This window comes from Gekko japonicus, unplaced genomic scaffold, assembly GCF_001447785.1.
Source record: "Gekko japonicus isolate JY-2015 unplaced genomic scaffold, Gekko_japonicus_V1.1 scaffold6, whole genome shotgun sequence".
Classification (NCBI taxonomy): Eukaryota; Metazoa; Chordata; class Lepidosauria; order Squamata; family Gekkonidae; genus Gekko; species Gekko japonicus.
The window spans coordinates 3,988,210-4,010,078 of NW_015166417.1; the positions used below are offsets into that span (position 1 = coordinate 3,988,210).

At 44.4% G+C, this 21,869-nt stretch overlaps 1 protein-coding gene across 1 annotated transcript in view; it reads right to left on the reverse strand.

The window, feature by feature from the left end:
• Positions 1–18,169: 18,169 nt before the first annotated feature.
• The window catches only part of MTURN (maturin, neural progenitor differentiation regulator homolog (Xenopus)), a 27,169-nt gene continuing 23,469 nt past the window's right edge, over positions 18,170–21,869 (reverse strand). The window contains exons 2-3 of the mRNA XM_015411559.1: positions 20,788–20,910; positions 18,170–18,353 (exon numbers count right to left, since the gene is read on the reverse strand). Coding sequence (XP_015267045.1) covers positions 18,243–18,353; positions 20,788–20,910 — 234 coding nt within the window. The 3' untranslated portion in view covers positions 18,170–18,242. The remainder of the gene's footprint in view (positions 18,354–20,787; positions 20,911–21,869) is intronic.

Genomic DNA, 21,869 nt, shown 5'->3' on the forward strand with positions numbered 1-21,869 from the left:
TCTGTTTCTAAAAAAACAGCTCTTCCCTACTCTCCCCAAAGAGCAGCCAGTCCAGCCTTAGATGGTATCGCTTTTGTCACTGGTACCTCTGCTGTTTTAATAGGGAGGAAAGCAAGGGAGGCTCAAAGAGCTAGAGACACCAGCACAAAAGAAGAAATCCTTAGCGCAGTGGCTCCTGTGGAAACAGAATCAGCACCAAATTCTTCATTGCCCCCTTGTGGCTTCCCTCTGGAAGCAATGGGAACAGGATGAAATTTTGCACACGGCTTGCTGGAATCTGGCCAGTCACATTGACTCAGCGGTCTGCTCTGGGTGTGGGAGTTCAGTCCAAGTGCACACCCGGAATTCCTGCCTGGAATTACTTGAACGCAGCCCATAAATTGGTTGTGACTGACTGCCAGAGAATGTTGCTTCTGAACAGAGGCTCCCTGTTTGTACAGGGCCTTTTAAAAATGTGACTGTTTACAAATTGAACAGATGGCATTGCTTCGGAATTCTCCTTGAAGCAAGGGGTTACGAATGTCCAAAATGATCCCGTGTGAGCCAGGCCAAGAGAGCTATGTGTGCAGCTGTGATGGACTCCGGACTCTCCTCCACTCCCAGGCAGATTTCCCCACCAAAAATATATATTTAGTTCTCCTCTGTGACTGAGCTGCTCTTCAGTAGCATGTATTTCTTCGTTATTTTATAAGCTTTAACTGTCTCACCCTGTTACAGGTATTAGTTTAGACTTCTGACCCAGCACAGGAGCTCAATGGAAAATACAGGAGCTGTCTTGTCTTATATTTAAACCCTTACTGAAATGGCACTTGAGGCAAAGAAACTTTCAAAACAGAAATAATATTTGATTGAACAGACAGGAAATATATATTTTAGGTATCTCCCACCATCAGATCAAAAACTGTTATAAATCAGGCTATCTACCATCGCCTGTTAAAATAACACAGGAGATGTTAGATTACTTGTATTTAATGCCATCTTGTTTTAATTGTTTAATTTTAAAACTGTTTTGATATCTTGGTTTTTATTGTTTTTATTGTCGTGAGCCACTCTGAGTTCATTCGTAGGGCAGGGTGGGATACAAGATAGATAGATAGATAACTGTCAAGTTTTAGAAAGGCCTCGGTAAACTTTCATACTATATACAGATTTGAATTCTTAGATCATACAAGAGTGCATTTGTAGTTTGGTTTCAAGGTTTTCTAGTTCTTTCTTTGAGAGGTACTTTGTTTAGTGTATTTCAGCACTAACACAGGGTTTTCATACTGTTTTCTGGAGAATAGTGTTTGCTTATAGTTTCTAGATTTCTCCCTGAAGAGTTCTAGGTTTTCTCTTTAGATATTACAGCCTTTCACTAATTCCTGAGGTGTCTAAACTTTATCACAAACCAGGGTTCTCTTCCCAATCCATTTCACTGGCAGGAAGTTATTTTCCTTGTCCCTGAGAAGCAATAACTCCTTTTACTATCTGGCTTGTATGGGAGTTCTCTCTAACTACCTAGACCTTCTGCCAAATCCTTCTCCAGTATCTGTTGTCTGTATAAAGCTGTTCTGTAGCTTTCTTGACTGAGAATCTAAATTCTCTCTCAGAGTAGTTCTAATATATTTAAGACAATAGGGTCCTTATTCTTCTCTCTATAGAAGTACTTTTCTGACTATTCCCTGACAGAAATCACTGACTCCTAAGGTCTCTTCCCTCAGAAGTTTGGCTACTGATCCAGGCATTAGATTTCAGACAAAGACCAAAGGCAAATGGCACATTCTCCTCCAGATCAGCTGTTTTATTTCCTCTCTAAACTGATACTGGGCAATTAGAGAGTGAGTAGAGCAGCCAATCACATTAGTCCTTCTCTCCAGGAAAGATTAACTCTTGAATTCCCTGGCTCTCTGACACAAGCAGCATTTTAAAAAGGCTGCTTTTCTTTGCAATCCATCACAGCTCCCATTCCTGATACATTTTAAGAGTTGCTGTAAATTGCCCCCTTTCCTCAATAAAGGCATGTATCCCCAGATATGAGGGGCCAGAGTGGCTCAGAGGTCAAGATGCTAAGTTGCAGATGAGGATGGCTGTAGCTTGGCAGTTCGAGACTGTAGTGCCACGTGATGGAGTGAGCGCCTGTCTCTGGCCCTAGCTCCTGCCAACCTAACAGTTTGAAAGCAAGACATTGCAAGTAGACAAATAGGTACCACTTTGGTGGGAAGGTAACAGCGTTCCATGCGCCTTGGCATTTAGTCATGCTGGCCACATGACCATGGAAAAGTCTTCGGACAGCGCTGGCTCTTTGGCTTGGAAACGGAGATGAGCACCACCCCTAGAGTCAGATTCGATTTCGAGCAAGGGAAACTTTTACCTTTACTATCCCCAGATATGACCCCTGACCCACCCTCACTATAACAAATGGCCAAAATCTGGTGGCTCAGGAAAAATTAATTGCATTTTTGTGTACTGAAGCATTCTCCTGGATAGTAGTCCATAAACCATGCTCTGGAGATCACAGTCAAGACCTCACACTGGCAGATGTCCATCCCTTGTACATTTGCCAACTCTGCCTTATATATCTTGCTTTGTGGTATAGTCCAGACAGAGTGTAGTGCCACAGGGGAGATACTGTGCCTCAGTGAAAGAGCCTCTGCTTTATATGCAGAATGTCCACCAGGAAACTTCCTTCCTTGTCCCAGTGAAGTATGTGGAAGGTACATGAAAACATCTCCGGTCCAAAGAATGGCCACAATGCTGAAGATAAGCAAAGTACCTGTTTTATTGCAAAAGAACTTCAGGAACAGACTTTTTTGTTGTTGTTCAGTCGCACAGTCGAGTCCGACTCTTTGCGACCCCATGGACCAGATCACGCCAGGCCTTCCTGTCTTCCGCCGTCCTCTGAGGTTTGCTCAATTTCATGTTCGTTGCATCTATGACACTGTCTAACCACCTCATCCTTTGCCGTCCCCATTTTCTTTGACCTTCAATCTTTCCCAGCATCAGGGTCTTCTCCAGTGAGTGCTCCCTTCTCATTTGGTGGCCAAAGTATTTGAGCTTCAGTTTCATTATTTGGCCTTCCAGGGAACAGTCAGGGTTGATTTCTTTTAGGATTGACTGATTTGATCTTCTTGCAGTCCAAGGGACTCTCGAGTCTTCTCCAGCACCATAGTTCAAAAGAATCTATTCTTCGGCGCTCGGCCTTCCTTATAGTCCAACTCTCGCAGCCATACATGACTACTGGGAATACCATGGCTTTGACCATACCTACTTTTGTTGGCAGGGTGATGTCTCTACTTTTTATCATGCCGTTTAGGTTCGCCATCGCTTTCCTCCCAAGGAGCAGGCATCTTTTAATTTCATGGTCACAGTCTGCGGGAACAGACTAGAAAGGGAAATTGCCGAGTTGCAAGTTATTACAACACTCAGAACAATGGAATCCCTAGGACTTAACAGGGATATTGGTTTCTTATCTCACTATATATGTTAACCTCATTCAGTCCTTACATCTGTCTTCTCACTAATCCCCCAGAAGGGCCATATGTCCTCTTTATTTTCTTTTTTTAGCATAGTAGGTCCCAGGTTCAATCCCTGGCATCTTCAGTTAAGGATCAGGGGATGTGAAAGACTTCCACCTGGAAACCTGGAGAGCTGCTGCCAGTCAGAGCAGACAATACTGACCTTGATGGACCGATGGTCTGATTCAGTAAGGCAGCTTCATGTCTGTTCCTGTGTGTTCCCCCTGGGTTGCAAGACCTGCATCGAATTATAGTCATACAGGGTAGAAGGGCTGCAAGGGGGAGGGGACAAAAGCCCCACCTCCTGCCACTCGTATAAGGGGGCTGTGCTGATATGAAAGCTGAGGAGCTGCTTCACCCCTTCTCTCTACAGTCCCACAACCTGCACGTCTCTTATGCCACAAGGGTCTTGCAAGCCCTGGCACGAACTTTTCTGGAGTCAGAAATGGTTGCGAGGGGAGATCTGGGAAGACTGAGGATCTTTGCAGACCCCTTACATGGTCCTCATGTGGAAGCTAACCCCAAATTTACAGAAGAACATAAGCAAATAGTAGGTTTCCCAACTGAGCCAGATCCTTGGTCTATCAGAATCAGCACTGTCCGGCAGAGGCTCTCCAGTAGGAGTCTTTTGCTATTGCCTTATCCATTTTTTAACTGGAGATACCATGGATTGAAGCTGGGATCTTCCACACGCAAAGAGGATGCTGTGTTGCAGAGCCACAGTCCATTCCCATTGCAAGGTTTTGGGGGGTAAGAAGCTGTGTAGAGTAGGAGGCAAGGATATTTTTTTGGCAGGGATACGTGACCCCTGCATCTGGTCTGCCGGTCAGGATTCTGCCCGAGGAGTGATGCGAATCAAACATAAAATACCATGAATTCAAAGAATCTAAGGAGTTCTCGCTGGTACCCAGTATTGACCTTTGTTTGTCTTGAAGGTGCCACTGGACTCAAATGGCCATTCTGACATCTACATGTTAACATTTGTATTTGTATGCTAATCTTGCCTTAATCCAGTCTTAGCTATAATCACCCGGTTCTTATGCATCTTGACTCTAAGCGGTCCTTCCTGACAACCAGCCCCCCCCCCCCAACCCTCTATATGTAACAGCTGAAGAGATTCTGTTCTCTGTTATCTGAGGAAGTGTGCCTGCACATGAAAGCTTAGACCTTGAATTAAACTTTGTTGGTCTTCAAGGTGCTGCTGGATGCCAACTGTGTTCTGCTGCTTCAGACCAACATGGCTACCCCACCTGAAATACCGTATACATGCATGTCCCTTGCACAATATGCTTTGCTGCTGAGAACTCACAAGAATGGGAATGAGAGGACGGAGGCCAAGGAGGCAGCAGGAGGACAGAATGCAGAGTCGGGGGGAGGGGAGAACAGGAGTGTGGGCAGAAAACCACAGAACGAAAGCAATGCAGGTGTGAGGGAGGAGAGCGCCAGGAATCTCTGAGCCCTTTTGCTTTTGTCTCTGCTCAGTTATTTGTCCTCATGCTGGCTAGAAACTTGGATTTGGAACAAAACTCAGAGAGCCGGATTGGTGCAGTGATTAAAGTGTCTGACTATTGAATCCCCATTCATGCCATGGAAGGCTGCTGGGGGACCTTGGACCAGTCACATATTCGCAGCCTGACCTACCTCACCGGGTGAATGTGTGGATAAAATGGAGGAGGTCTTTGGCATAAGTGCTAGTGGTGGGGAGAAAGACCAACAGAAGTACATGAATTAAGGCAGAAATGCTCAGGATGCCAAGTTGTGTGCTGTATCTTTCAGAGGCTGGCAATTGCATGTCAGTCCTGAAAAGAAAGTTCTCTCATCACTTAGAGGAAACTTTGAGAAATGCTAATCTAAGGGATCGAATTGTCCATACAGTGACTATAAGAAAATGGTGCCAGTCTGAAATGTTCCCAGCAACGGAGAACAGGTTTTTTCTTTCGCCGTCAAAAGGTACTGGTGGCACTTTAACGGCCTTGTTTTCTATCTGCAGTGTTCAAAATGCAAGGCAGACCACCTGCAAAACAGAGGCAAAAAAAGAAAAGAAAACTGGAAAGACAGACACAGAGAGGTGGGGCAAAGGGCAAGGCTATCCTTTGCAAAAACAAAACACAATACCATTCTTTCTAGTACAGCCCCCCACCCCCAGGCACAATTATGAGCAAAGGCCAGGTTTGTGTTTCGTTCTATGTTCTTGTGGAATATCCATAGTTTGATTAAGACTTTAAAAACAAAAACAAAACAATCTTCAGCACATCCATTTCGGGGGGGGGGGGAAGCAGCCGTTCATAATAAGCACATCACATCTTCACACTCAATATAGTTTGGAGCTAAATGATGTAACCCTGTTGTCGTGCCAGATGCAGGCTGATGGGATGTGGGCAGGCATACAGACTGTCAGGCGACTGCTGTAATATGCAATGTGGGTCTTGATGTTTCATTGTATGCCTCCATGTTACCATCATGGAATGTGAAAAATATAGACAAGAGACCATCAGGGCCCTGCGGGACCTTTTACAGTTCCGCAGGGCCTGTAAGACGGAGCTCTTCCACCAGGCCTTTGATTAGGAGCCGCTTCTAACAACTGAACAGTGGAAAAACACACACACCCTCCCGGACTAACACCAGCAGCCTGCGCCAGCCTGTATAAATGGTCTGATAAGCTGTTTACCAATTCTAGCTATACTCTTTTGTGACTATTCCACCATGGCCTACTGGGGTTTGTATGTAATATCATACCACCTTTAAATACCCACCACTAGCACTTTATGATTATGTTCACTGTATATGATCTTCTTTGATTTTTATAATTTTTGTTTTTAATGTATTTTAACTTTTAATGTAAGCCACCCTGAGCCTGCCTTGGCGGGGAGGGCAGAATATAAACTGAATTAAAGAAATAAATAGCTATGCTGAACTAGTTAACACCTGCTGGGTGTCCCTCGGGAGGATCCCTTGATTCCACAGTTTGTTTGTTTGCCCTCAGACCTCCTACATGAAATCAATGCAAAATGAAGATTCATTCACAGCCTCTGAAGGAGTGGTGGGCAATGTTCCCTCTAAGCTGTGAAGTCTTGTGAGCAAAAATTCTACTTTGTGAGCTACTGCCATTAAAGCTGTGAGCCAGCGATTTGGCTACTGCATAAATTAGTTTGCTCTGGTGCCATCCTTCCTGAGCTGAGACAAAAATGTGTGAGCCAGAGGCTCAAAAACTGTGAGCTAGCTCACACTAACTCAGCTTAGAGGGAACACTGGTGGTGGGCGCCAGTCCACAGCAGCTTATGCTGGAAGAAAACTGCTAGATTTTAAACTGGGAGGCTAACAGTTACCCCTCTGAAATTCTAGCCAATAGAAAAAATTAGCAAAATGTCCATTATTATGAGTTAGATCCCATCTAAATTCTACACACAGTCTTCCTCCCCCAACAGCCTCCTTTGGGCTTCCCAACCTCCAGGGGAGGCCTGGAGATCTCCCAGAATTAGAAATCTCCAAGCGACAGAGATTAGTTCCTCTGGAGAAAATGGCTGCTTTGGACAGTGGATGCTATGGCTTTATACCCCACCGGGGTCCTGCCCCTCCCCGGGGCCCCACCAGGAGCAACATAAAGGGCTGCCACAGGAGAGGGGAATGTGCAGTTACAGGACTGCTCACTGCCAAGACACACCAGCTTTTGTGTCATTGGGTTGGATCCCGTCAAAAAGATCCACGCACACAATGGGGGCAATTATCAATCAAGACGAGTCATATGACTGCAAGTTTGCGAAAGGTGGCATACCTCCCATGCTGCTTAGAGACCAGCCAATATAGCGCATATAATGTGCAGCTTGTTTGCTGAAGACATATTGCACGAATACTCAAGGGATCCAGAGTCATTTTGTTTAATTTATTCATGATCTGGAACTAGCGGTGAGTAGTGCAGTGGCCCAGTTTGCAGATGATACAAAATTATTGAGGATGGTGAAAACCAAGGCTGACTATGCAGAGCTCCAAGACGACCTCCACAATGGCAAATGACATTCAGTGTTGGTAAGTGTAAGGTGATGCACATTGGGACAAAAAAAAAATCCCAACTTCGAGTCTGAACTTGCTGAGACTGAGTGGGAAAAAGATCTTGGGGTCCTAGTGGATAGCTCAATGAAAGTGTCAACTCTGTGCTGCAGCTGTGGATGTTAGGGATTATTGGGAAAGGGATTGAGAATATAACAGCCAATATTGTAATGCCCCTGGTATAGATCTATGGTGCGGCCTCATCTGGAATAGTGTGTACAGTTCTGGTCACTGTATCTTAAAAAGGACACTGCAGAACTGAAAAAGCAGAGGAGGGCAACCAAGATGAGCACCTGCCCTATGAGGAAAGGCTGAAGAGTCTGGGACTTTTCAGTTTAGAAAAAGAGATGACTAAAGGGGGGACATGATAGAGGTTTATAAAATTATGCGTAGGGAAGAGAGAGTTGACAAAGAGAACTTTTTCTCCCGCTTCCAAGATACTAGAACTCAAGGGAATCCAATGAAGCTGATGGACAGTAGGTTCAGGATAGACAAAAGGAACTAGTTTACACTGAGTGATTAAAATGTGGAATTTGTTGCCAGAGGATATGAAGAGAGAAAAAATTGGATTTATACCCCGCCCCTCACTCCGAGTGTAAACAGAGCGGTTTACAAACTCCTTTCCCTTCCCCTAGCCCCGTAGCTAGGGAATTTTTTGGGAGGGGGTCTTGGGGGGCCTGCCAGCTAATTAAATGAAAGCACAGTGCAGGTGGTAAATTAGAGCACTTTGGGGGCAGCCAGGGGAGGGGCCCCAGAAGAAATACTAGGGGGCCAGGCCCCATGGGCCCTATGTTAGCTACGGGCCAGCCTCCCCACAACAAACACCCTGTGAGGTAGGTGGGGCTGAGAGAGCTCTGACAGAAACTGCTCTTTTTCAAGAACAGCTGTGCCAGAACTATGGCTTGCCCAAGGTCATCCAGCAGGTGCAAGTGAAGGAGTGGGGAATCAAATTAGTGATGGCCACAGGAATAAGCAGCTTTAAAAGGGGATTAGATAGATTCATGGAGGATAAGTCTATCAATAGCTACTAGCCATGGTGACTGAGGGGGACCTCCACATTCAGAGGCACTAATCCTCTGAATCCCAGAGCCAGGAGGCAACATCAAGGGAAGGCCTATGCCCTGTTGCTAGCTGTTCAGAGAAACCGGTTGGCTGATGTGTGAGACAGAATGTTGGACTAGATGGACCACTGGTCTGATCCAGTCAGACTCTTACGTGCTCATGTTCAGAGATCATCAAAATGCCAGCAATACTAATACAGTGCTGCACGACTTATGTCACAGTACGTAACAATCTTTACACACAAGAACCAACACAGTTGCAGTCAAATTGCCTGTTTCTACACTGCTTGTAATTTTGTACACCTGGCTCTTTACCGTTCTTATCAATGCAAAGGCATTCCAGGGAAGTGCTATAGGATCTGCCCAGTAGCAAAGCTGCAGTCTTCGTGGATTTCTGTTGTTTTTCATTTTAAATGCTTTGTCTAGACAGGAAATACTCCTACAGGAAGTGCAGGCTTTGGAGCCTCAGCCTCTATATCTGAGAAATGAGTCCTAAATGAACGCAGAAGCACAAAGCTCTGGACAAAGATGCTGCTTTCTGCCACGCAGAGATTTTAGTACTAAGACCATAGTAAGGATGAGAGCAGTACGTTCTGTCCACCTAGACAGGCATCCGTGGCCAAAAGGTTCCTTTCAAACAGCATGAGCTTGGAGAAAATCAGTGGCAAGGGCATCAGAAAGCTTCTCAACATTCAGTATGGTCAGTGGGAAAAGCAAATAAATCCCTGCAAGGAACAGCATGAAAGTAATGTAATTATTGTGGAATCAGCCCTGCAATAAGCGGCACACGTGAGCACAGCCCGTTATGCCATACCAGTCATGTGAAGTTTGTTCTTCAAAAAGTTCACCTCTAGCATGCCTTCCTCTCAAACACGGTTTGCCAGGGCCCATACAGGACAGGGCTCCTGTGCTTCCAAGACGTATGCCAACAAAGCACAGGTCTTCTTCACCAGCAGCATAGGGTAACAGGAACTCCAGCCCAAACCTGCCAGTATCTGTGAAGCTCTCTGAAGAACCTGGAGATTCACAGTGGGCAGATGGGGAGCCAGAGGCAGGAGGACCATTAATTTGGCCCAGCATGGCTATTAGCACAAAGCCAGGATCCGTCACTTGTTGCAAAGGATAGCTCTACCTGTGAGCTCCATCAGGGTCTAATACAGATGTGATTATTTATTTGATTTTTTACCCCACCCTCCCAGCAAGGCCGGCTCAGGGCGGCTTACACAATATAAATACACTACAACATACAAAACTGGATATACTGTGATAGCCATGTATCTTAATATTTTAATGTTTTAATGTTAATATTTAATATTTTATGTTTTTACCTTATTGGTTTTAATGTTGTACGTTACCATGACACCCTTCGGGTGAGTGGTGACCAAAACAAAATCTAATAAATAGATAAATATACAAAACTCGGCTCTAGTTTTGTAGCCTGAGTAAGAATGTTAGCAAGATGGTAATGCGTCGGCCACATTCACTTCCTTAAACATCTTGCATAGTTAAAGGATTACGAGAAATGCAGATAAACGTTAAGTTCACATGGTGACTTCTTTCAACATGAAGCAGGTGACATACGGAAGACATTTACATTGCTTAACTAGTTGACGGATCACGCTATAAGGAAACATTCCACCCCCCTCACCTCCCCAAGCTATTAAAATCATTGTCATTTAATCGGCTTTAGTGCACGGAAATGAAGAATAAGCACGGGAATTGAATAGGGGAGGAATGAAAAACTCTCCATTACATTTATTGTGATAAGCAAAAAGCCTGTCAGAGCACCGTTCTACAATGAACCCATAGTTTTATGTCATTGGTCCCATATGGTGGCATATGTAGCCTGCATCTCTATAGAATCTTTGTTTCGTTTTGGGGACCTCCAAAATCCCAGGTTTTTAGAGCATTGCAGATATTTATGTATGTACATCCCATGTGCAGCCAAGTAGGGCCTTTGAGCACCATTAAGTTCTGAAGAAGAGGTTCAATTTTAGGATGCCATTTCCAGCAAAGGTAAGATTCAAATGGAAATACTGTTAAAAAGTGTTTCACAGGAAACAGGACTGGTTAGTATAGGGGTACCTGACAGTACTATTTCTTTGTTTTATGAAATCTAGAGGACCTTTATTAAAATGCTTTCAGATAGACAGGTTGCTTACCTGTAACTGGTGATCTTCGAGTGGTCATCTGTGCATTCACACCCTTGGGGATAGACTGCGCCTGCGCTGACCCTGCTCGGTATCGGTAGCTAGCAAAAGGGATTTTCGCGCCTCTTCCAGGTCACGCGCCGGCCCCACTGCGCATGACCAAGGAGGGGCAAGCAGATCCCGCCAGTTCCTCTCTGACCGCCGCACTGGTAGGACGCCTTTCGCCTCGGTCTGCTAAGTATTAGTTTCACTTTCCAAAAATCGTGTAGTTAGTTTTTTCTTTATTTTTCTTCTTAGTTTTTTTCCTTCAGGTTTCTCGTCAGATTTCCCTCCGCTGGCCTATGGCCCCGCGGTGGGGTTGTTTTAAGCGGTGCAGGACCTGTGGTCTTAAAATATCCCCCACCGACGGACATTCTCTCTGTCTCGTCTGCCTAGGGGAGTCCCATTGTGTGTCTACGTGCAGACATTGCCGAAAATTTTCAAACCAAACCAGAAAAAATAGAGCGGCCCCTCTGCATTTGGCCCTGATGGAGAAAGCTCTCTCTCCTCAGTCGTCTTCACCGCTAGACATGTCCGGGCACGCCTCGATGTCTACCTTGGCACCGGACGCTCTCATTCCCGCTTCGGGAACATCGACAGTCGCTATTGATGCTTTGGCACCGAAACGGTCGATATCGACCAGCGACAACCCCGTACCTTCCAAGATCCGGAAGCAGGGGATATCTGATGCCGTACCTTCCAAGATCCGGAGCAGGGCAAAGATTCCAAAAAGCTGATAAAACCTAAAAAGGATGCTAAACCAAAGGTCCATAAGGTCACAGGAAACAGGACTGGTTAGTACAGGGATACCTGACAGTACTATTTCTTTGTTTTATAAAATCTAGAGGACCTTTATTAAAATGCTTTCAGATTTAAGGCTTTCAATGGAGGTTGTTGCTATCTGGATGCTGGAAGAATGCCATCATTTATTACCTGTACTACTAACACTTTGAAATTATGATGGTTTTAACTGTTTTATCTTTTTAAATACTGTGTGTTTTATTGTACTACAAATATGTTGTAATCTGCCCTGAGCCCGCCTCGGCGGGAAGGGTGGGATAAAAATCAAAGGAAATAAATAAATGTTGCCTGGTTTTTAAAAAGTCAGATTTTTGTGTGTGTGTGGAAAAAGGACTGAATCCAAAAGAGTTTTTTCTTCTTCTTTCATAGGTCAGAAGAAACCTTTTTCATTTGGTTTGCTTCTCTCAGGCACCTGGGGTGAGTACTTCCTGGAAAAACAGAGGGGACTGGCAGTAGCAGAACTGTCCTAAGCAGAGTTGTACTTTTCTTAGTCCACTGAGTTCAATGGGACAGAAGTGTATAACTTTGTTTAGGACGGCACTGTTAACTTCATGTATGGGACGGTCAACTGTAACGTGAAGAAGAGGAGATTGGATTTATACCCTGCCCTTCACTTGGAGTCTCAGAGTGGCTTACAATCCCCTTCCCGTCCCATCGTCTCCCCACAACAGACACCCTGTGTGAGGTAGGTGGGGCTCAGAGAGCTCTGACTGAGAACTGCTCGTGGGAGAACAGCTCTGATTCTGAAAGAGCTTGTGACTGACCCAAGGTCACGCCAGCAGCTGTATGGGAAGGAGTGGGGAATCAGACCCGGTTCTCCCAGATTAGAGTCCACGCTCCTAACCACTACACCAAACTGGCAGCCCTACCCAAGTTTGATCAAAGGGTAAGCACACTGCTGCTCACTGTACCACTCTTCATGAAAAAGGGTATCAAAGGCTAGGAAAAGTCAGACCAGTTACAACATGTAGAGTATCTTGAAGTGATATTGCCATCTGCCGTTTCAGTGTTGCATCTCCTATGTAGGCACTTGTGCTCTGTTACTCTGAAGCCCTTGCTGCTAGGTTGCATCGGCACCACCAGCCTGATTGCAGAGGGTGACTACCCAAGAAGGGCACCATTGGTATGGCAAATGGCCTCTAGACCACTGGCCCAGAGAACCAAGCGGCCCGACAAAAGAGAAATCAGTCTGTTATTTCCCGGCGTCGCTCCCACCAGACGTCAACTTACTCTGATCAGAAGCGACAGTGCCTGATCCTGTTGGACTCGTGATGGCAGCAATAACAGTCCTATCAAATGAAGAAGGCAACTTCATCCCCCAGGATGACATGCCCCTGCTCTGAACAGGCAGCAGGCTACAGTAACAGGGCAGTGGAGAATGGTAGACTGGCTAATAACTCTTTCCAAGCCTCCTATGGATTTAAATCAACTTTACACTTAGATGTGGGCAAAATTTTCAGAAAGCATTTTCAAAAGAATCTCTGGGGTGCTCTTTGTATACCGCATTAAGGACAAAAGCGCCATTAAGCCAAACTGGTAACAGCTAGGATGGTTTACCTCTTGCACAAATAAAAATGGATTTGAGCCACCATGCTCAGCTGTTTTTGTTAACACAATATTTGATCCTACACTTGCTGACAACAAAATAGTTACATGCAATGCTCCCTCTAAACTGTGGAGTCTTGTGAGCAAAAATTCTACCTTGTGAGCTACTGGCATTAAAATTGTGAGTGAGCAATTTGGCTCCTGCATAAATTAGTTTGCTCTGGAGTCATCCTTCCTGAGCTAAGACAAAAATGTGTGAGCCGGAAGCTAAAAAACTGTGAGCTAGCTCACACTAACTCAGCTTAGAGGGAACACTGGCTACATGTATAATCAAAATGCAGTATAGGGATCTATTCTGCCCGGTGTCTGTAAAATAAATACAAAAAGTGCAACGTAAATACTGAGTGTTCTTACTATTCAAATAGTATTTGATTGGTACTGAAAGGTGTCGCATGAAATTTCCCCCAAATCCAATGCAATTAGTTTTGTTCAGTCTTTTCAAACACTTACATTTATTTATTTATAATTTAATTTATATCCCGCCCTCCCCTAAGGCTCAGGGTGGCTAACAACTGAGGCAAAACTTCTGCTGTATCTGTCACTGCTAATGGAATGAGTATGCTTGGGTGCGTATCAGTCAAAGTCAAGTGCTTTTAAATCATCACTCCAGGCTGAACATTCCTGCAAAAAATTCCTGCTCTTCTAATGATGGTCTGGAGGAGGAGGCTGTTCAGGAGACGCCCTTTGTTGGGCCTCTGCCCCTCTTATAAATTTCCTTCTCCCTTCCTATGTTAGCCTTTACCATGGAGCAGCATGACTCCTGCTCCGGCACTGGCTATGGCTACTGGTAACCAGGGACATTGTTTGCCAGCTTCATTGTTTGCCAGCACAAATGTGGCCATTACTATTACATCACTACTAAATCAAACAATGGAAAGGAAAACAGGATTCACATGGGAGAGATGCAGGAAATACCTCCCCCCCACACCCCCAGTGACCCCTGCTCCATGCCCAGAAGATGACAAAAAACCTCCAGGATCTCCAACCAAACTGGCCTGGAGAAAAATTGCTTCCTGACCCCAAAGTGGCGATCAGCATTTCCCTGGGCGTGTAAGAAAGGGTCACAAGAACTAAGCACTGATGCAACCCTTCCTGCCCTCCCACACTGCTGTCAGATGGCCATCTAGATTCTGTTTGAAAACCTCCAAAGGAGAGCCCACCACCTCCCAAGGAAGCCTGTTCCACTGAGGAACAGCTCTGTCAGGCAGTTCTTCCTAATGTTTAGCCAAAAACTCTTCTGATTTAATTTCAACCTGTTGGTTCTGGTCTGAACTTCTGGGGCAACAGAAAACAACTCTGCACCATCCTCTCTATGACAGCCCTTCAGCTACTTGAAGATGGTTATCATATCACCTCTCAGTTGTCTCCTCTCCAGGCTAAACATACCCAGCTCCTTCAACCTTTCCTCACAGGGCTTGGTCTCCAGACCCCTCACCATTTTTGTTGCCCTCCTCTGGACACATGTTCCAGCTTGTCTATGTCCTTCTTAATTTGTGGTGCCCAAAACTGAACACAATACTCTATGTGAGGTCTAACCAGAACAGTGTTAAAGTGATACCATCACTTCATGTGATACATCTGTTGATGCAGCCCAAATGGCATTTGCCTTTTTAGTTACCGCATCACACTGCTGACTCATGTTCAGTGTATGGTCTACCAAGACGCCTAGATCCTTTTCGCACATACTACTGTTAAGACAAGTCTCTTCCATCCTGTAATTATGTTTTTGATTTTCCTACCTACATGCAGAACTTTACATTTATCCCCATTGAAATCCATTGTATTTGTTTTAGCCCAGTTTCCCAGCCTATCAAGATCATCCTGTACCTTTACTGTCTTCTGCTGTATTTGCTACCCCTCCCAATTAGTATCCTCTGCAAATTTAATAAGCATTCCCTCTATTCATTCATCCAAATCACTGATAAAGATGTTGAACAAAACAGGTCCCAGGACACATCCTTGAGGCACTCCACTTATCACTCTCCAAGAGGATGTGAAACCATTAATAAGCACTCTTTGAGTGCAATCTGTCAAACAGTTACAGATCCACCTAACAGTAATAGGATCCAAACCACATTTTACCAATTTGTCAACAAGAATATTATGTGAACCTTATCAAAAGCCTTACTGAAATCAAGATACCTACAGCATTCCCCTGATCCAGCAAGATAGTAACTTTCTCAAAAAAGAGAGATAAGGTTAGTCCGACATGACTTGTTCTTGAGAAACCCAGGCTGGCTCTTAGTAATCACAGCCGGCCTTTCTAAATGCTCAAGGACTGTCTGTTTGCTGATTTGTTCTAAAACTTTCCCAGGTATAGACGTCAAGCTGACGGGTCTGTAGTTACCTGGATCCTCCTTTTTCCCCTTCTTGAAGATGGGGACAACATTTGCCTGCCTCCAGTCTTCTGGCACCTCACGTGTTCTCCAAGAATTCTCAAAAATAATGGACAGAAGCTCAGAAATTAAATCTGTGAGTTCTTTTAGAACCCTTGGATGCAGTTCATCTGGCCCTGAGGACTTAGCTTCATTTAAAGAAACCAGGAGTTTATGTACTACCCCTATGCCAATCCTAGGTTGCAACTCCCCTCATCACGTGTTCTGTTTTTGCCATATTGAGCACCGTTTCCCTTCCAAGAGAAGACTGAGGAAAAGTAGGAATTGAGCAGTTCTGCCCTCTCTTCATCACCTGTTACAATTTCACTTTCCTGTCCCTGCAATGGGCCTACCATGTCCTTGCTCTTTTTCTTACTTTGAACATAAGAAAAGAACCCTTTTTTGTTTTTAGCTCATATTGAGGTTTAGCTTTCCTCTCTACAAGCACCCGTTATTTTTTATATCCATCCTTGGTTATAAGGCCCTACTTTCACTTTCTAAATGAGTCTTTTTATTTCTCAAGTCCTTAGAAAGCTGCTTATGGAGCCACCTTGGCTTCTTTAGGCCACTCCCATTTTTCTTTCTCTTAGGAATTGTTTGTGATTGTGCCTTCAGTATTTTGCTTTTAAGAAACTCCCATCCCTCTGGAACTCCCTTCTCCTTAAGTATTTCTGACCATGGGATTCTACCCTGCATAACTTTAAGTTTGTCAAAATTTGCTTTCCTGAGGTCCAGCCTACATGTCTCGCTACGTACAGCTTTCAGCTTCCACAGACTGTAAATGGTCACTAGTACTACCCAGGGTGCCCACTACTTTCACCTCATCAGCCAGTTCTTCCCTATTGGTAAGAATCAAGTCCAAGATAGCAGATCCTCTTGTTTCCCTCTCCACTTTCTGGAAAATGAAGTTGTCAGAAAGACAAGTCAGGAATTTATTGGACCTTTCATTTTCAGCAGAGTTGGACTTCCCACAGATATCGGGATAACTGAAATCTCCCATGACCACCGTGTCCCGTTCTTTGAGAACTTTGTAATCTGTTCTAAGAGTGTCTCATCCAAGTCCTCTGCCTGGCTTGGTGGCCTATAGCAGACTCACACTATAACATCACTACCGTTTCTTATTCCTTTTATTTTTACCCAGAGACTCTCAACTGGATTTCCATGCTCAGATTCACGTATTTCCTCACAAGTACATACCTCCTTTACATATAATGCAACTCCTCCACCCTTCCTTGTTTGTCTGTCCCTTTTAAATAAGTTGTACCCCTCCATCCTAATATTCCAATTGTGAGGTTTATCCCACCAAGTTGTACCCCTCCATCCTAATATTCCAATTGTGAGGTTTATCCCACCAAGTTTCAGTAATGCCTATTAAGTCATAGTCCCCCTTCCTGCATTAGGACTTCAAGTTCCTTCTGCTTGTTTCCCATACTCTGTGCATTAGTGTAGAAACATCAGAATGCCTGTTTTATGTACCCTGAGGTTTCCATTCCTGTACTTACCTGTGAGTTAATGTTACCTATCATCAGTGTTCCCTCTAGGGTGAGTTAGTGTGAGCTAGCTCACAGTTTTTAAACCTCTGGCTCACAGATTTTTGCCTTAGCTCGGGAAGGAGGGCTCCAGAGCAAACTAATTTATGCAGTAGCCAAATCGCTCGCTCACAACTTTAATGCCCGTAGCTCACAAAGTAGGATTTTTGCTCACAAGACTCCACAGCTTAGAGGGGACATTGCCTAGCATACATGCCATTCCCTGCAAAACCTTCTTGTACATATATATATACACAAAACCACTTAAGACTCTGATCTCTCTGGAAAGACTGGAGTAAAGCCGACTTGGGAAACATCAGGAAAAACTCCCAGAAACCACACAATGCAACAGAAGGAGCATGTTGGAGGACAATGTGTGAGGATGCTCAAAAAAACAAAAAAACCCACTCTAGTTTGAGAGCTGGAGTGGAACAGATCCTCCCTGTGGAAGCAGCCTGAGAAATTGCTAGCGTTATGTCGGCACTGGGCCTCGTTGACCTCAATGAAAGAATTGCCTTCTTCAGTCTTGTCTATTGCAATTAATAGGATTCAGAAGTGCTTCATTTTGATTGGATTGCACCTTGCATTAGAACACTCATCATTTACTCTATTATCTGGTAAATCTTGGGGTGGTTTTTTTTTTTTTTTGAAAAAGAAAGAGACCTAAAACGGAAAGTGCAGATTGCATTTATTCTCTGCATGGATGGTCCTCAGTAAGGGCACGCGAGTACTTAACACACCAACCAAATAATTCCTACATTCAAATCACATTCAGGTCAGTGAAACGTTAATTCTCCTGTACAAACAAAAATAATCATAATAATAATAATTAAAAAAAAAACCAAAAAGACAAGTCAGCAAGAAAAAAAAAACTAGGTCTAAGTTAACATTGGCAGAATGCTACCAAGACAACGCCATAGAAACCTCACTGAAGCAGGAGTGAAATTCTGGCCACTTCTTTGCAAAGCTCATCACAGACTTCTGAAAAATACTGTTGCTTTCTTTTTTCTTATCTTTTTATACCTTGGATTTGGGAGCCAGATTTTTCCAGTGTGATGTGCTAATCTTTAAAAAAAAAATGCTAATGCAGAAGCATAAGACCCCACCTGGTAGGATAAAATATAATTTTAATTTCCTCCAAATATTACTGCTGACTGACACCCATTTGCTGGTGATCGGCTTCTGCCTCCTCTTCTTCCACGTCTGCATTATATTCTTCAAATGCATCATCATCTACATCTGGAAGCCCCAATAGCTATTGGGAAAGAAGAAGGAAATAACTCTGTAAGTGTGATATGAAATAGCATAACTCGGCAAAATCTCTTCGATGAAGAACAGTTTTTGGGTTATATTCGTAGCACCAGGTAAATCAATTTAAAACCAGGAAAGGGTTGCAGTAGGTTAGAGGCTTGTAGTGGCGGGGACCAACTCACACACTAGCACAGTAGCTAACCTGGTCATTTTACGGGAAGATACAGTCAATCCCAGTTCTCTGCAAACATTCAAGGCCACAGAGAAGTATCTCATGGGCTGTGGCACACCACAGTTTTTGGATCCTCCTCCTGCATCCCACCCAAATGGTATAGAGGTAAAGGTAACCGAAGCGCACAGAACGCTGTTACCTTCCCACCTGAAGCTGTAGCTATTTATCTACTTGCAATTTCTTGCTTTCAAACTGCTAGGTTGGCAGGAGCTGGGGCCAGAGATGGGAGCTCACTCCGTCATGTGGCACTCAGGTCTTGAACTGCCAAACTACATACCTTCCGGTCTGCAGCTCAGCATCTTAACCTCCGAGCCATTGCAGCTCCCCAAATGGTATAACATCACATAATTAAGGACATGGAGTATTAACATAAGAACTGATATTATACAGTTTAGTACATAGTACTAAAAGATGCTAAAAAACATGTAAGCCGCTCAGAGCCCTAAGGGGGTGAGCGGGATACAAACTGAATGAAATAATAATAATAAAATGGTAATGATACAGTCTACATATTTACATGGAAACCAGGCCCACTATTCTAATCAGGATATCTCCAAGTATAAGGAAGTGCCAGGCAATTCAAGACCATCTAATAATAATAATATAATAATAATAATATACTTTATTGTCATTGTACATAGTACAACGAAATTAAAGATGCAATCATTTCGGTGATCTACAACAATATTCATATACACTCACACACCATTCACAACTGACCCATAACTCCCTTATGGTTCACATAGCAACTTAAACCACCAATGTCACCCAAATTCCAATTTCATACTGCATTTAAGGCAATAATAGCTCTCGAATAAAAACTATTTTTAATCTATTTGTCCTTGCTTTAATTGTCCTATATCTTCTGCCCGAAGGCAGCAGTTCAAACAGAAAATGTTCAGGATGTGACAAATCCTGCAAAATGTTCTTTGCTTTTTTCAAACATCGAGAACTATACAATTCCTCCAGGAATGGGAGACGGCTTCTAAATCTCTTCCCACCAGCTAAAGTCTTTTTCTTTTGAGTCCCATTTCTGTGTTCCTCCACCTGCTGAAGTTAAGTGGGTGGCCAAGAAGCAACGGCCCTTTGCAGCTGTGGTGCCCCAGTTGTGGACGGCCTTCCCCCCCATATCCATTTGCTTGTCTCTGAGATTTCAGTGCCAGGTCAAGACTTACCCTTTCCCCCCCAGGTATGTTCTGGCGGTTATACAGATGCATTTTGAATGAGTTTTTGCTGATTCTTTCAATTTTGTGCTTCTCTGTATTTTAACTGTGGTATGTTTTGAAGTTTTTCCTGTAAGCTGCCTCGACAGCCGGGTATTAGCTAACAGCTATAATGGTTCACATAGATAATTAAAAAAATTGATAGACCTTAGCAGTGATTCCTAAATTTTCCGGTGCTTAACGTGAAAGTGACAAGAGCTGCATCATCTGTCACATTTCGCCCCTTTGACTTGTAAGGCCCCCTTGACCTCAGGGATGATTCCCTGGAGTCGAGCCATACCTGCAAAGTGAGCATTTGGAGCAATTTCTTATAGAGTAGTGTGATTTTCAGTTCTCCGTACTTGCATGCCACATTGCTCTGAAACCAATATGAAAGGAACAATCACATGGCAGGGGGCAGACAACATCCCTTGGCGGGATGCCTCTCCCTCGGTGGGGAGGCCACCAATCTAGAAAGTAATCACACCACCAGCCCTCCCGCATGATCAGAACTGTGCAAGAGGGGTAATGGCAGTCATGCTTTCCCAGTTACATTGAACCGATTATGGGCCTACATCTCGAGGACTAGGGAAAAAAATAACCACTCTTGTTTCACATTCCTTCTCTCCCAGTATAACCTCATCTCTCTCTACACAGCAATATGTGAAATTCCACAATAGCTGTGCCAGGAAGTGACTCCACCACAACGGTTCCTACATGGCCAAACTCTCTGCAGCATTAAAGAAAGAAAAAAAATCAGCTACCACATCATTCCTCTTATGGGTGGAGAACCATTTTGGTTTGTCTCCTGTCCCAGCTGGGAATATCGGTTTAGAAAATAGACATGGGAGGCGGGGGAAGCAAAGCCATCTACATGAACTAAGCCCTCTAACATACTTTTAAAAGATAAAATAGCCTTCCTGAGAAGTCATAATGAAAGCATTCTGGCTGTCTGGAAAGCTAGACCTGAACTGCTGACATGCTTAAGGCAAAGGATCACTCACAGGTCTGAATGATTTGAAGACTTTTTCCAGTATTTCGTGGAGGGTCTTTTTACCACAGGAGGAGATGTAGTCCTGCGCCAACTGCAAGAAAGGCAGGCAGTCCTCGCTCTCGCTCCACACGTGCTAGAAGACAAAAACAAGTCAAGGCAGACAAAAACGGGGGTAAACTTAGGCAAGAGTTGTTTCCAGATTCTGAAGTGGGGAGGAGGGAGACACTTTGGACTTGAAGGATCATCTAATGGAACTTAACCACGTGTTACATTTTACGTATATCTGTCCACAGTCAGATATCAGAGGCAAGGCCCCTACTGGGAACTGAATGACCAGTTGTGCAGGGTCCCAGTTTGGACTGAGAATTGCTTCGAGAAAAGCTTTCTGCCCTCCCCTTGGGCCGTACCGATGGGGCATAAAATGACCCCTGGATTGTTTTGGATGAGGAAAATGGCAGAGAGGGAAGACAGGAGCACCTTTGTCCTGCAAGCCACGGTCCCAATCTGACAAGGAACTCACAGCTGAAGCCTGACAAAAACATGCAGTTAGACCCTCTGGAAAGCTCGGGGAGAAGAGTAAGTTCAACCCAGGTCTCAAATGCAGGTAAACGGAAGCTCAAATCCATGTCTCTGATGTCCAGTGGATATGTGGGTGTATTAAAGTCCTGTATCTGTCACGGACTCCAGGCTGTCCCCATATTACAGCTAACCCCCCAAAGATGCTTTATCCTTTTGGGGTTGTACGCAAAGGGGAAATCTAAATACTTTCCTTGTTCAACACCAAGATCAGTCCTGCTCACTCTTTGGTTCTGCTGCATGCCCCCTACAGCTGTGGAACACCCATGAAGCTGCCTTCTACTGAACCAGACCTGGGGTCCATCACAGAGAGTCCTGTCTACTCGGACTGGCAGTGGCTCTCCAGGGTCTCACGCAGAGCTCTTTTCTCACCACCTACTACCAGATCCTTCTAACCGGGGACCTTCTGCATACCAAACGGATGCTCCACCACTAAGCCACAGTCTCAGTATGCCATGCAGAATGGGGGGGGGGGGGGGAGAAAAAAAGATTCGGAACAAAAAAAGTGTGATCCCA